The sequence below is a fragment of the Zootoca vivipara genome, chromosome 8, assembly GCF_963506605.1.
Source record: "Zootoca vivipara chromosome 8, rZooViv1.1, whole genome shotgun sequence".
Taxonomy (NCBI): domain Eukaryota; kingdom Metazoa; phylum Chordata; class Lepidosauria; order Squamata; family Lacertidae; genus Zootoca; species Zootoca vivipara.
In genome coordinates, this window is record NC_083283.1 from 44,851,279 (window position 1) to 44,867,763 (window position 16,485).

Here is a 16,485-nt window from a genome sequence, read left to right on the forward strand (position 1 = left end):
CCCTGCCCTTTCTTATACTGGAAGTTGCCTTGTCCAGAATCACACACACAATCAGTCTCAGTATTGCCTACTGACTGGCAGCAGCTCTGAAGGGTTTCGAGAAAGCGCTTGGAGATGCAAGAGGACCTGGAACCTTTAGTTTGCAAAACATGAGCTCTGCTTTCCTCTTTCTTACTTGCATCTTGCCATCAGTACTAGCTCCTTTCAGACAAGAGGAGAGAGGTGTTCCCATGTTAGCATTGCTGTTGTATTGCAATGCTTTTGCACTGCTATCAAGACTTCACTTTCTTTTTCCTGTGAACAATATAGACGTAAACAAAAGCTGTTACACTATGCTAAGCCTACTTGATAATCACTTGTTTTTCTTTTCATTTGAGTTACAGAATTTTAAAAATCCACTGAATAATGAACACTTCAGGAATGTAATGGTAGCAATAAAGTGAGAGACACCAACAATTTAATCTTAAAAGACATACTGTATTTAGGTATCGGCGGCCTCATTGTTCCTGCACCACCACCACCCCACAATTTGTGTAACACTGTAGGCAGGCAGAGCTTTTGAAAAGTTTCACTTGCTTGGGTGTATGCAGAGAGAACAGCTTTTCAAAATAATAATCTGTACAATACAGTGCATAGTACATCATCTCAAAACATTATGAAGAGAAAAGAAATGGATTTTCTAAAAGCCCATGTCTTTTTTTTTTTCATGGAACTATTTACAAGTCAAAATTCTTGGTTGAGAAACAAAAATAAAACTTTTTTCTTTTATTCACCATTTCATTGCTATTTTTAATGCAATCTTGGAGAAAGAAGGGAGAATTACTATAGTTTACTTCAGTCATGTTTTGTGCATTGACATTTCATCAGTATGGCTTCAATTTATGCTACAAAGTTTTTTCTGCAAACGAAAGCAGGATGTTTCCAATGAACATGCCATTCAAGAATCCTGTCCAGTTTGCTGATGAGGGCTAATTTCCATATCTTGACTCTGCATAAACCTGCATAGATATTGAAAGGATTTAGAACTGCATTTGCACTACGCAAACCCACACTGACGTAATGGGACTGCAGTGGTGTACTTTCTGTCCCTGGTAGCCTCAGAAAGGCATCAGCCAAGGATTCACACCCACTATGCAGTCTGCACCACCTCTTTTTAAAGGAGGAGGGATTCCATATTAACAGGGATACTGCCCCACAGCAAATAGGAGAGGAATGTGGGTGAATAGCTCTCCGCAGCAACAGAGGGTCCAGGGACGGGGGGTCACTTTCTCCCAAAATTGTTGAAGGCACAGATGCTGTTTCGGGTTAGGAGGTGGCCAGAGCACAGGGTGTTCCTTTGGTTTACAAAGTGCCATTATTCTCCACTCTGAATTTTGCCATCAAAGAACAGTCTTTTCATGCAAAATGATAACGGTAAAGGAATGATAAAACATCCTGTGTTATCTTATGTATGCACTTGGGTCTTAGGCCCTCCAAATAATATGCACTGGACCACAGCTGAAGCCAGACCCACCCTAAAGTGAAATCTTTTTAAATGGTAACAATTGTTCTAATCAATAAACCTTTAAACTATGCACTGCGGAATAGCTTATGGTCTTGAGGCTATGCAGAATATACATTTTTGGGGTTCGGCTAAATGAAGATGCAGAAAATGCAAATTCCCTTAATTTCCTTGAAGTTGCAGAAAACTATATAGTGTTTTTCTCCATTCTTCAAACCAGCTTATGGAAATACATGAATGTGGAAGAGGGCAAGTGAGCGAGAATTCTGGAGCTGGTAGTTTTTTTTTACTTTAACAACAGAATTTTATTCTTAGTTCCTCTAACGGATGTATCATTCAATATATTTTTAGTTTATACTTGCAATATACAAGTCAGACAATGGAGCATTCGTGTTTGAAAGCCAAAAAGAGGAAGCAGAGCTACACCAATAAAGTGGATTTTTGTTTCAAAATCTACAGGTTTCAATGGAGTTTTGTATTGTATTGGCTCTACTTTTGTTCCCAACTTCTGTCATTTCCAGTGTCGCTAATGACTGCTATTGGGGGGGGGGTAATTATATTGGTGGGCACAACTGTTGCTCAATTAATTGTATTATGCTATAAACAGTAAAATACTCAACTTTATTGAAGTCAATGTGTCAGCCAAGAACTGTGTTAACTGAATCTGCACTAGAAAGTGGGACATGTACATTAACTACATATAAAAATAGTAAATTTAATTCTTTGTTGCATGTCCTCTAGCATAGTAGCAAGAACATCCAGCTGTCATTATCTTCTCATATTGTGTATATGTGTGCATACGCATGTATATACACACATATACACATGCAGGCGGAATGTAACTAAATAGTTGGGCTAGCACAAGGATTAGTGCTATCCAACGGGATTTCCCCGCTCTCCTCCTCCTGCACATGCCCCTCACTGCCCCCAAATTGCTCTAGAGGGCTGGAGAAAGCCTCAGAACATGTTTAGGCTGTTCGTGGGGGGTGGGGGGTGGGAAGAGGGCAGGAATGTTCCCTTGCTCAAGGAGAAATTCGTCTCCAGGCAGAACATTCACCTTAGTGCTACATTATATACAACCCCAAATGCACACATACAAATATTTAGAAAACAGAACATACATGGGGATTGTATAAGCTTTGCATCTCAGCCTGGGTTTTGTAATTTATGAACACAATTAAAGTACTATAAGTTTGCAAAGTAGTGAAGTATCTGGAGGAGTATGAAAAAATGTAACAATTTCAGTGCCCCCCCCTACTCTGAAATTTGATTTGTACAGCCAATTCTATTTAAAAACAACAGCAGCAGCAACAAAAAATTACCCACACTTGAGGCAAGTGTCTGTTATCAAGGCCCTAGGCTGCCAATTCTGGTCCTTGGCTGTACAAGTTGGTTTTTAAAAAACACTGTTTAAACATACAGCACCATCAACGTGCCTCAGAATGCACTCTAACATAGAGCACAAAATACAAACACTACAGAGTGCAAGTCTAACCATCTCCACAGAGGGAAAGTACAGAGGTTAGAAGTATGCATGTGGCTTAAAACAAGACACTTTCAAAATGTCATCTCTCTTCCATACTGAACATTTGAATGGCATCACATACAAAAGTGAAAACATAAAAGCAGCTGTTGGTTTCTCACTTGTAGGTGTCATACTTTTTTTTAAAAGTAGTGTAATCTATATATAAAAAATAAAAGATGCTGATGCAGGGAAAACAAACTAATAACCAGGGATGCCTGGTTATTCAAATGAACCCAGATTACCTCCCTTTCAGTAATTATGTCTTTTAGCAAATAGAGAAAAGTTGTCCTCTGGCCTTTAGTAAACAAAATTCTAGCAATGATCCAAGGCTTCCTTCCACCTGATTCCAAACCTGCTCAGCATCTCTCAACTAAATCATCGTCCCACCCACCAGGAAAAGTGCACTTTCAATAACAGATACAAAAATAGATTGGCACGTTGTTGACACAGTGAAGGTATCTTGCGCAACCTGTCATTGCTTTAGGAATCCTTTTGTACTATGGAAACTGCTTCTAGGAAAGCTGATGAGGTTTCCACAGGAGCAGTATGTATAGTTTAAATAAAGTGTGAAATGAAGGCTGCTGTTTTATCTTCCTTCTACTCGCAGGAAAGTTTATGGGGAACTCAAGGAAGTTCTTTTTCTTTTTTTTGTCCAAGTGGTGTGAATCTGCTCCACCCACTGCTCACTCACATGCAACTCATTCATCACTTGCGTCGAGTAGTTAAAACAGTTCGTCTAGCCTGAGAGTCTTAAGGAATTATTCCTACGATCAGGTTGAAAAGCTGCACTGAAAAGAGAACAAAGGGTGTTGGGGCATCTGTGCCCCTATTTTTGCATTTCCAGTAGTAACTGCTGCTCTTCTGAGCTCAACAGGGAACAAAAAGTTTTTAAACCCCTCCCTCTTCTTGGAAGGGTAGCCTGTGCTAGGAATTCTGGATCAAGCGTCTATAATGTGGCATCACTTCATGTTCAGGTAGATGGAGAGCGAATTCCAAGGCCACTAACACTGGGAATTCAAAGGCAATCAGCTCCCTCCTGTTCAATCGGAACTTCTCTTCCAGTTTCTACAACAAAGCCAAACAGATTGGTGGTATTAGTCATGTACTTTAAACAGCTTCTTCCAATTGCACTTTCAAGTTTAAAATAGGTATTTTTGGTCTTAAAATTACATCTAGCCTTTCTGAAGCAGCTAACAAACAAAGGCCAGTGCATGATATAATGAAAACATAGCAATTCCTTCCATCTGCTGGGTCAACCCTCCTTCACTGCTACTTTTTTGGGCAAAGGTTTGTGGCCTGGAGGTACTTACATCGATAAGATGTTTCACATCATGCTTTTTGAGGTCACTGCCGATTTTGGCAGCTAGTAGGACACATGCTCCAGCACAGAGCTTTCTGTTCTGCTTGTTGAGTTTCCCCTTGAGAGCAAGCTTCTCAAAATAGACGAAGGCCATAGCCACGGTGGGTTCCTCAAAACCACAGTCTTCTTGAGCTAGTTTGCGCATCTCTCGCTTCAGGCTGAAAGGGGAGGGAAACGTGTGTTGCTGAAGAAACTCAAAGATTGTACTAGCAATACCTATAATTCAGAAGGCTTGCCTAAACACCACCAGTAAACTGCCAATATATCGTACTGCTATGCTTCACTCTCAGCACCTGCAAATGTAAAGTGTCCCCTGAATTTCTGAACATTGAATTTGAAACAAAATAAAATAATAATAATAATAATATCCTTCGTTTTTGGTCCAAAAATATTATTGCAAGTCTTGAATGTCTAACTTCCATCATATTGGACAAGACGGTGGACTGGAGGCAAGGAAACAGAAGCAGGCAAAGGAATTGGAGTTCCTGAAATACTAATGTTCTGGCCCAATGACAGCTCTTCCATAATTCCTTCTGCTCCCTAACTTTTAAATATCTGCTGGTGCAGAGGATGGAAAAGGTGTTGATACAACACCTGTACAAATAGGACAGGGGCACAAAGGATACAGCACGACATTATCCCATTGTATTCCCATACCCCCCTATGGTGGCCTTGGCTGCTCATAATTATTAATGGAATATTTTGCCATCACATCTGTACCTTGTTGTGCTTCCCTGTATGCAACTCTAGGAGCCTGCTGAACACTGAGAAATAACAATTTGTGAAGTTTGCAATGCAGCAGACATCTTTGTACCAACACGTCTTCAATTCAACAATAGAAGAAAAACCTTTCAACTATTAAAATATACCCACGATTAAGTCTTACTATCATTTGGTTGCAACAGCTTTCACTAATTTCAGAAACTCCGTTTTTCAGCAGCTTTCACAAGAACATTCACATCCTTGTTCTTACCTTTCTGTTCCTTTAGATATTTAAAAACACTGCAGGACCATAATATATATTTAGTCTAAGCAAACAGATGGTTTCTTCTGTAACAATGGCCTTTGGAGGCCTTTCAGAAAACCTACTGTTAATATTTTACTTCAATCTACCAAACCTATTAAGGGTAGCTGCGTAGCAATGGTACCTTCTTATTTTACTGAGTGTCAGCTTGATGTAAGGAAACTTTTCCTTGAAGGTCTCATTCATATCTTTCTTAAGGTCTGATGGCTTCACATAATCAATTACTGTTGTCTGTAAAAGATCAGGGGGGGAATTCAAGGTGAATTTTCTCAAAATTTCCAGTAGAATGTGCAAAAATAAGTAATAGTTGCATGTTGTTATCTTAAAAATGATCTTAAGTACACTCCGGCAATAGCCATCAAGAAGATTATTGTTTCAGAGGGACATCAATTTTATTCCATCACCATAAAATGCAACAGAAGATTATTTGGTACTTTAAAAAATTGCTACCTTGGCATAAACAGTCATGATCTAGAATTCATTTTATCAAATGCATGTTGTGATTGTTACTTGGTATGTGTGTGCACATGCACCCACCCACATTTACACTTTATTTTTGTTGTAAACAGTAGGGTCAAGAGGCCATAAATGCAAGGGTAGCAACAGGTTAATGAATGGATCACTCTTATAGTGCTCCTCTAGATAACCTATTTTTGGAGCATTCACTCTCATTAGTTTGTGGGGAGGTTATATGAGAACATACACTCATTCCGCATTCATCTTCATTTGCTTGCAGGAAGTTTATACATCTTTCTGTATACATTCAGCTCACACTTTTCAATGTACTTCCCCATCACTTTCGTAAACTGCAAAAAGTTAAAGTTTTGGTTTTTTTTTACAAAAAGTGGCTTTGTTGTGCTAGAGCAACAGAATGCTTAAAACCACTTTAATAATACACATTCTTTGTTACTGTTCAAAGACCCACAAAACAGGTTCAAAAGCAGAATGCAGCAGAGATACAGAGATTCCAAGGCTGTCACTAAATTTTATCCAAAGCATGTTGATTTCTATTTCCTATTAGCTGCAAGAGAAATTTTGCCACGGCCAGGGTAATATTATTTGACTTATCTTTAAGAAGATACTTGAGATAGAATGTTTCAGAATTTCTATGTAAATTTACCAATAAGGAAAAATACTTTACATTTCTTAATATGCTCTTTCCCCCTTGCAAAATACTGAGAGGTGCCCATATTTACATGAGCTGGTACTATTGAGAATACTATCTTTTCAGCTATGGCATGTTAAATTAACACCTGCAGTGGGAAAGAACCTCAGAGTCCCAATTAAGTCTGAATTAAAATAATTAAATTTGCTGATGAAATTTTAGCTCAGTAATTTTACACTAAAGTTTCCCTCTAAAGCAGTGCTTTTCAGCCAGTGTGCCCTGGCACCCTGGGGTGCCTTGTATGATGGTGACGGGTGCCGCAGGCAACACTGGCCTCTGTCCCTCTTTCCTTCCCTCCTCTGAGGCCCTCTTGCATCTCTGCATCCCAAAAGCTTTCGTGGCTGTTTGTTGCAGCAGCCCTGGCTACAAGTTCCCCAGGTGAGTGGTGCCTCTGGGGCTGGCTAGGGGGTGCAGGTTGCCAGGAGCTGAGGTGGCCTCAGAGTAAGCAAGCAAGCGGGTGAGGGAGCCCAGTCAGCCAGTCCACTAGCCCTTGCTGTTGGGAATGGACAGACAAGTGGGAGGCAAATATGCGCTGCACTAGCCTTACTTGTGCTTGCTGTGTGCAAGGCTTGCCTGGGAGCTGAGTGCCCAATGCTGAAGGGGAGCCTTTCCACCATGCAGTGCCAGCAGTGCCTGCTGCTGCCACTGCTGCCTTCCAAGGTAAGATGCTGGCCTCACGTTCACCTTCGGCTAGCCTCCTTTGGGCCATTAACACTGGGGCATCCTCTTCCCAGGCCACTGTGGGGCAATATGAGGAGGCACCTCTCTTTGGGGTTGGGGGGCAGCTCAGAGATGAGGGGCAGCAGCAGCGGCTGCAGCTGCCCAGAGAACTCCCAAGGAGAGGAGGCTGGGGAAACATTCCACAAGGGAGGGTGTTTGAAAAAGGGTGAGAGGCTGCCTGCTCTGCAGGCAAGGGGTGACATAACTGGAGTCCTGAGCCCCCCAGGGGTGCTGCAGAAAGAATGTAATTGGTCAAGGGAGCCATGGACTCATTAAGATTGAAAACCTCTGCTCTAAAGTATTTTTATTGAAGTATAGTGACATTTAGGTAACTCAAAATATTCTCCCATTGGTTCTGAGTGGTTCCATTTATAAAGTCTACCCATTTGTTCTCTTGCATAGAGACTGCCTTGTTTGATGTAGACAACAGAGGAAACTCTTGGTAAGTGATGACATATCTTATACTGAGAGATGAGCAGGTGAAGGAAGCTGATATTAGAAATTCTGCTATAGTTTTGCCAAAGCTGATATGAAGATAGTGTTGTTGTGATTAAGAAACTACTTATAGTAACAGACTGCCTTGACATACAGGCAACTCCCAATTTATGTTCCAAGGCACTGCATGTTTAAGTAAAATTGCATATATTCGAAACACCACTGGAAAAGCCTGCAAACACCCTATTCCGCCTCCACCCCACTCCTTTCGGGTCACTCTCGGTTTCGACATGATGCACGTGTGCACAATTGCACACATATCGGATGTGCCTAAAATTGCTGCTTCCTGAATATACTTCCTTTCTTGCCCTATGTTTCTTTGGTAATTAAGGCAACACTCCAACATACACTTAACCTGGAATTAGGTAAAGGTAAAGGGACCCCTGACCATTAGGTCCAGTCGTGACCGACTCTGGGGTTGCGCGCTCATCTCGCATTATTGGCCGAGGGAGCCGGCGTATAGCTTCCAGGTCATGTGGCCAGCATGACAAAGCCGCTTCTGGCAAACCAGAGCAGCACATGGAAACACCGTTTACCTTCCCGCTGTAGCGGTTCCTATTTATCTACTTGCATTTTGACGTGCTTTCGAACTGCTAGGTTGGCAGGAGCTGGGACCAAGATAATAATGCGAGATAACCTGGAATTACGTCCCACTGAATCAGCGGAGTTTACTTTTGAGTAGACATGTACGGAATTGTTCTGCAAGCTTGGCCAATGATCAGATATGATGGGAGTTGTAGTTCCAACAACATCTAGAAGGCCAGAGGTTCTCCATCTGTTGTAGAAGCTACAAGTTTTAAGGTGTATATACGTTGGGTCACTCTCCTCTTACTTCAAGTTAAGCCTTTGCCTGTTCTTCCCACGAAAACTGCAAAACCATTCACACACTTTTCTATGATATCATTTAAACTGGATGGTTTGAAAAGTGCACCTTGGAATTCTGGGTAGCAGGAACACTGAGTGACACAGCACACTTTATAGAACAACATATGTTTGGCCAGATGCTGACCTTTTCTATCTATTCCCAAAGTCCAAGTACAGAGTTCTGTTTCCCCCCGAAGTACATAACACTTGTGCAAAACGTTTAGAAAAAGAAGTCTGAGTGCTACGCTATTACACTTTCAGTATTCTTTTGAGTAAATGCCAAGAAAGAAACTGCACAAGTCTACAGGGAAATTCACGAATATATTCCAAAATGGTTTATAAATTAGTTCAGAAACAATTCAGGCAAGGAAGTGCCCTCTCTCAGATATTCATGTGTACGTATGTTGTTTTTATGAAAGTGCCCCATGACGAATATCACTGGTACTTACTAAGCTAATGGATTCAGAGGAATGCTAAGTGTCACATCCTTTACACTGGAAGGGCCCTTCCTCCCTTAATATATTAATTCTGTTATTTCTGTTCAGTTGTTAGGGCTCAGTACTTGACAGAAAAGGCTACCAACACCCTCCAGTTCTGCCTATATATATTGTGTACACTAGCTTTCTCTTACATTCCAGCTTCTCAAACTGCAACAGCAAATTATATTACCTTTTAGAATATGGTTGGTTTGGTAAGTCCCTAAAGTGAGTCGCATATATTAATATGGCATGTCCTTAAAAAGCAAGGGACATGAAAATATTGTTAGCACTTAAAACTTGGGAGAAAAGCTGGCATGCATCCACTGGAACTGGTAGCTATTTATCCTGGCAGGCATTCAATTCTGCAGCCAGACACAGCAAACACAGCAGTGACCTGCCATTGCCTTTGGTGGAATGAACAGCTAAACTATGAGCTGCCCTCCTGTAGTCTGAGCCTTTGCCATGGCCTACCATTGAGACAAATAATTGTGGAGACTTCTTTGCAATCTAAAGTTATTCTGAATCATTCTTGGAAGTTGTCCAGCAACCAAAAATATAAGAAGTTGAAGCAAAATCAAGTAGTACGGTAGATATCCATCCCTAGACAGACTTGTTTTCTACAATAATTTCCAAGCCAGAAAAAAAAATCAGAAATATAACTCAAGTCACTAACCCAGGCATCCCCAAACTGCGGCCCTCCAGATGTTTTGGCCTACAACTCGCATGATCCCTAGCTAACAGGACCAGTGGTCAGGGATGATGGGAATTGTAGTCCAAAACATCTGGAGGGCTGAAGTTTGGGGGTGCCTGCACTAACCCATTGGAAGAAAGCTCCCTCTAAGTATTGTAAGAAACATTAGCCATGCACATTTTTCTATGTCTGCACACCTAATATCATGTGGCAGCAACAGTTGTGGTTCAGATGAAGTCGCTCCGTTCATAGGTGCATTGAGCTGCACTCAAATGCCATAAATGTAGATGAGAATATTCACGACCAGACCTACTGATTTGGTTTCATAGTTGGTAAAATCACTCTGCAAAACGTCCAGCACTGTGACTGAGTCCTGTTAACAGTGACTGGCAGCAGCTTAACTAGGTTTCAGGCAGGGGTCTTTCCCAGCCCAACCGGGAGGTGCATGGACTGGGCACTGGAACTTCTGCACACAAACTGTGTGCTACACCACTGAGCTACAGAGCTTCCTCCAACTGATTTGTCAAATGTCATCCCTTCTCTCATTTGTCAAAACACGAGTTTGCATCCAGTTGTGCTTCACATTGAAATTAATGTAAAAAAGAAAAACCATAATAATCTCAAGTCCAAGGGTTTTCAATGAGACTTAAGCATGACTAAATTGCTTTGGACTGAACCCATCCAATACTTCATCAATGTTCGTGCTAGTAACCTTTCAAAACTGAAAGAATGAATTGTGTGTGTGCAACTGTGATAGCACAATTCAGTACCATGAAGCCTGTATGTAGTATAAAGGATAGGCTCTACATAGGTAATGTAGAGCAGCTGTGGTTGTGGCTCTCTGCTTCATGGAAATTATGAATAGTTTATGTGCCCAAGGTCTGTGACAGAATTTTAAATACAGTCTTGGGGATTCCTTTTATCATCACCAGAAGAAAAGGATCACTGCAAAAGGCAACTGAATATTTTATGCCAGACTGTACTGCAGGAATAAAGAAATATTTGGTGCCTCTACATGGAAAGCACAAGTGACATTTGTCAAGAAAATTATCACCAGCTTGTACTTTTTAAGTGTTCTCGGTAAATCAATATTACACATTTGCATCCCTTATAGTATCCTAGATACAGGAGTTGGCATTATAATCAAGAAGGCACATAAAACTGAAACAGTTAATCAGTCTGAAAAGTGCCTGTCTCCACCAACTGCTTGCATGTTGCCACACTGTAAACAGCAGCAAAAAAGAAAAGGAAAATTGTACCAACTTTATAAAAATAAAAAAATAAAAGTCTGCTGATTCTATGATTCCTATGGCAGATGGTTGTGTGATGATTTATTATAGAACATGTTCTCTGGTTTAAGAAGAATATTTGTTGGCAAGCAGCATCTGTTGTATTTCTGCCTGCTGTTCAGGTGTTTTAAAAGCACAGAGATTCCATCAGGGGAAAAAGATGGCAATTCAAATGTAGCCAAACTGCAGTCCAAGCTTGTCTTCTGTCCTTCCTAAAGCATGGTGGGCAGAAGATTGGGATCTACTGGTGGTACATCTCTGGGTGATTTGCAGTAGATCAGCAAGGATTCCCGACTCCCAATTGTTTAACTATAGCAAAGCTAAATTACACTCTCTTCCTACCCCATTCCAAATAAATACTGTACTGAAATTGGGGGTAACCAGGTCCAAATTTGTATGTGGAAAGACTGAGCTCCTGGTACTCTTTCAGCAGTTACGAAGAAACACCATTATATTTAATTCTAAGTGTATGACTTCTGCATACACAGTTTCATACATACACTTGGTGGAAACTGCGGTTCCAGCACGAGACGAATTAAGTCTAGCCTCCTAGAACATAATCAGAATCTCAAGTGACAAGTTCCATACTAAACTACATTCTTGATATCGCTGGTGAAAATGCACCACATGGTGTCTCTTTCACCTTATTGTTATTGTTGTTATTATGTTGTTATTATTATTGGTTTCTATTTGTTGCTCATGTAGGATATTTTGTTTTTTAACGCTTGATGCTTTGCTGTGTTTTTATATATGTTGTAAGCCGCTCAGAGTGGCTGAGGAAACCCAGCAAGATGGGCGGGATATAAATTAAATTATTATTTATTATTATTGTATCAAATTCTGTAGTTGTCACTTGGTCCGTTATAATTCCATCCATCCTGCTGACAGAATTCTATTCAAAAGGCTAGAATAACAGAAGAGACAATGCCTAACTGTTGCTTTATTCTGAATGCAGTAGACAAAAGCCAATTTACACCACTACTTGTCCTGACCATCTCATATGTCTCAGTGCTCCCACACCCCAATATGAGTGTGTGTGTGTGTGTGTGTGTGTGTGTGTGTGTTCCTTGTCTCACTCACTCCACTTAGTTTGTGTCCACACCCATAAGAGACAATAATTTCTATAAGGCTGCAGCTGCCAAGCTCTAATGACAAAAGCCTGCCAACTAATGAAAGTTTAATTACACACCAGAGCTCAACATAGAGAGAACAAAATGTTCCATGCTGACATAAGGGCTACTCTTTACTCTGCCCACTTGTGAAATGTGGTAATTAAAGCTGTATTCTATTCAGGACTACAGGCCTATCTGCTACTGTATACAGTAGTTTTAAGAGCCAAATTAGATGTGACAATGGGCGCCATGTTTTACGGTATCTTCGTATGCTGTGTTCATGTATAAAGTGTGTGGGAAAGAGACTAAGATCAAAAGGAGAGAGTGAGTGGGCGAGAGGAGCTAAGTAGGAAAATAGTTACATGTTCTTTGAATAAAATAAAAAAATAAACTAAATGACAAACCTTAGATTTTCGGCCAATGAAATACAGTAGCATAATGTCGTTTGCCCTTTCATTGATCCACAGCAGCTTTCATATCCCCAAAGGCAAAGCATTTGTCATTTATAACTAGGATTCTTAAGTTGTTACTCTCAGCAGAGATAAAGAGCAATCGGTTTAAGTAAGACAAATTAAGGCTTCAAAGTTTTAGCCAGTGTATAATTCACGTTCAATTTTGTCACATTATCAAACACTACTCACCATATATGAAGGGAATATTAACACCCGCTTGTGCTTCCCACACGGCCACTGAGGATCATCCAAAAGATTAGGGTTGTACTCAATATAATCTCCCAGGTCACTGCCTATGAAGAAGATCAATGCATACAAGCAACTGCATAAGGATGTGAGCGACATAAAATAATAAATAATGGAAGACAAGCTTACAGTCGAATTGCAAAACACTGCCTTTGCCTGTGCAATTCAGTTTCTGAAGTGTATAGTTAAAACTGTGAAGGTGAATGTTGATGTGGTCTTCAGTGGCAATCTAGGGATGGGCAAGGAGCACTGAAGCAAAAAAGCAACATACTTAACCAAACAAGCCAGAAGATGTGCATTGGGAAAGATTACAGGCTTCCTACCTGAATGAACATAATGTAATCTATGAATTTTAAATCAGCTCCATTAATAGACAGCAATGGATATATATATATTTCCATATAATGTTCATAAGTGGACTTACTGAAGATAGAACAATGTTAATGAAAGCCCTAATGTACAAATGGCTGCACTGCATTGAGCAACCCTTTAACATATCTGGACTCGAGAGTGCACAGTCCATAGGTCATGCAACAACGGCCAAAAATCCTTGCTACTGGTAGATACAGCTAAAAGAGTTCCAGGGTGCCCTGAGTGTCGGTCATGAGCTACCACGAAATCTTCCAACAATATTAGAAGGGTCAGCAGCTGTTGTGGGGCCCAGGGGTTGTGCAATAGCTAGATCTCATGGGCTTGGGGAAGATTGCAGAGGTTCACGGAATGCAGCTGAAGACAATCATGCCAATCTATTCCATAAAGTTCCATTTAGGCTGAGGACTCAAATGCACATGTATTCTAAAATGTTACCTCCATCCATGCTCCCTTGGGTGCTGTTAGCCCTTCCCAATGAAAGGCTACGATGGCTTGCATTGCGAAATTGTGAGAAGGATGAGGTGGAGTCTATCGTGTTTCTTCGTCCTCCCAAAGCGTTGGTTGGGAAGAGAAACTGGGTGTAAGAAACAGTCTAAGAAGAAGAAAAAGAGACACGCAATGTTGTTTTTTTATTGCTCTACAACAACATAGAAGGTCATGTACAGAACCTGTTTACTTTAAACCTGAATTTCAAGAACTTAATGTTTTGAATTTTTACAGATGCTTAGAAGCCACTGTTTCCTTAAAAATAATAAGAGAATACTGTTGCTTAAAAACAGTTAACTATAGGATACAAATGTGATTTGACATTTGGTTCAGGAGATTATATGTTGGTAGGATAAGTAGTCTTACCTTCCCATTGGCTCCCAATTCCACACCTTCAAGGCCAACTATGTCTTTCAAGCAAACCCCTGCTGCAACATGGCATGGCCTCCCACCTTCTGCTTTCATATCCCTGGGAAGTAGAAGCCGGTGGTTAATATATTTTGCATGTAACTAGTTATAAATTTTGTTTGTTCAACGCCCTTTCTCAAACACAAGTAAGAAAATAATGATAATTATGTAGAACAGGACTCTCTTGCCAAAATTTTATAAGCTAATACTAATAATGAACACAAAATCAGAACATTCTTGCCCAGGGAAGCAAGCACATTTGTATCATTAAGCAGAAATAACATTTATTGGATTATCTGAATATGGATACGGACCTAAAAAAACCTTTGCGGGAGTTCTGCGGGGCATTCTCTCTTTAAGGGAGAACAATGGCCCAACACTTCAGCATGTGAATAATTTAAAGCGCAATTAAAAATTAACCAGATTTTTTTAAAAACCTGAGAACAAAATTGAAAAGCCAATGCTTGTGCAACAGAAGCCTCAGAACACAATGCTTTTTTTGAAATCTTATGCACTGTATTTACATGCAGTTCAAAATATGGGGGGCCCCTGCTTATGAGACCTGGGGAAGGAACTTGTGGCCAAAAAGCTGCGTGAGGCACCAACTTTCCGTAGGTGGGGGGGGGGCTGGGGGGTGGAAGAAGGAGAAAGAGAAGGGGCTGACAGAAAGAAAGGGGGTAGCCCTGCTCACTTTTGGTTCCTGTGTACTGCCATCATGCAGGCCCCAGCAGATTAATCCTTTGACAGTATAAGGTTCTCCACCCTTGTGGTAGACAGATGAAGTCTTATAATAGTCTCTTATTTCAAATTCATGGAAACTGAGAGTAAGGGTCAAATTAAATGTGGACTTAAATGTGACCATACCAGTTTTTGAAAATAAAAATAGTTGTTAGTTGTGTATAGAGGATGACTACAGCATATGGGTGAAATTTTACTCCTTCCTCTCCTGCTGCAGTCCTGAGGAAAATTCCTCCTCAGAAACTGGATTCGTTTGGAGTAGGTGCCCCGTGGAACGCTGTCCCATCGGATGTCAAGGACATTAACATCTATATAACTCTTTGAAGACATCTGAAGGCAGACCTGTGTAGGGAAGTTTTTAATGTATTGTGTTTTTATCTTTTGTTGGAAGCTGCCCAGTGTGGCTAGGGCAACCCAGTCAGATGAGCGGGGTAAAATAATAATAATAATAATGAGGAGGAGGAGGAGGAGGAGGAGGAATCTCCCACTAGTACAAAGGCAAATACCAGTTTCAGAAGAGGAATTTGAAAAAGTAGATGCAAGCCCCTGAGAGCATTTCTCCAGTATTAAAAGAGCTCCATTGGCCTTTAATTAATTTCTGGGCACAATTTAAAGTGTTGGTTTTAACCATTAAAGCTTGCATGTGGAAACCTACTAGTGATGGATGGGGCCAGAGGCATACCTGGCACAAAAAATGTTGTTGCTGTTGTTTATTATTATTATTTTAAGACCATCAGAAGAGCTTGGACCCAAAGGAGGAGGAGGAGGGACACAATACCTTGCCTAAGAATATACTGTCCTCAGGAAGCCCTTCCTGAGAGTGGTATGGAAAGGGAAGGAAGGGTAGAGGCTGGCAATATTAACCCTGCCTTGCCATATGAGAATCCCTTGCAGACAATCACAGTGCTTAGAAATAGGACTGTCAGGTCATGCACCCACAGCAGTGACCAGAGGAAGAATGACCACTGGGATGACAACAGAGAGAAGATACGCCATGGTGCATCTGTAGCAGCACAACTGGTGCCTTCATCTGCCCCAGCTGCAACAAAACATGTCTCTCCTGTATTGGTCTCTACAGCCAAAAGCAGGCACTGTAACTACCATGGTTTGACTTTACTCCCAAAGGCACACTCTTCCACTGTCTCTTGAGACCAATGCCAACAAGTACAGTACAGATGAGATGGTACCAAATGAATAAAATTTTGAGGTACAGTCTACAGAAGCAAGCTTTCTCAGAACATACTGCAAGGCCCCGTCAAAAGGAGGCGGAACTTCCTTAGGTACAATTCCCTTCCTCTCTGTTCCCCGCAGCACAGCACATGGACTTTCAACAGTCCCTTGGGCCACTTGAAAGGTAAAATCCCACTGTGTTGCAATGCCAAGGAACATGATTGTACTGGTGCCAGTTTGAAGTTGTGGCACTGCACTGGCACTACAATCCTTCATCTCTAGTGCTATGGTTGTGCAGATTGACACACCACAGGCCTTTCAAGAACCTTTTTTTTTTTTAAGAAAAAGAAAGCGATTTTTGAGAGCTGACAGAACAGTCCAGAAGTAT

At 40.9% G+C, this 16,485-nt stretch overlaps 1 protein-coding gene across 1 annotated transcript in view; it reads right to left on the minus strand.

Annotated features, from left to right (window-relative positions):
- Window positions 1-627: 627 nt before the first annotated feature.
- The window catches only part of CABLES1 (Cdk5 and Abl enzyme substrate 1), a 51,636-nt gene continuing 35,778 nt past the window's right edge, over window positions 628-16,485 (minus strand). Inside the window, 6 exon segments of the mRNA XM_060277879.1 lie at window positions 628-4,091; window positions 4,337-4,544; window positions 5,535-5,641; window positions 12,867-12,970; window positions 13,731-13,887; window positions 14,148-14,250. Of these exon segments, the coding sequence (XP_060133862.1) occupies window positions 3,951-4,091; window positions 4,337-4,544; window positions 5,535-5,641; window positions 12,867-12,970; window positions 13,731-13,887; window positions 14,148-14,250 (820 nt within the window). The 3' untranslated portion in view covers window positions 628-3,950.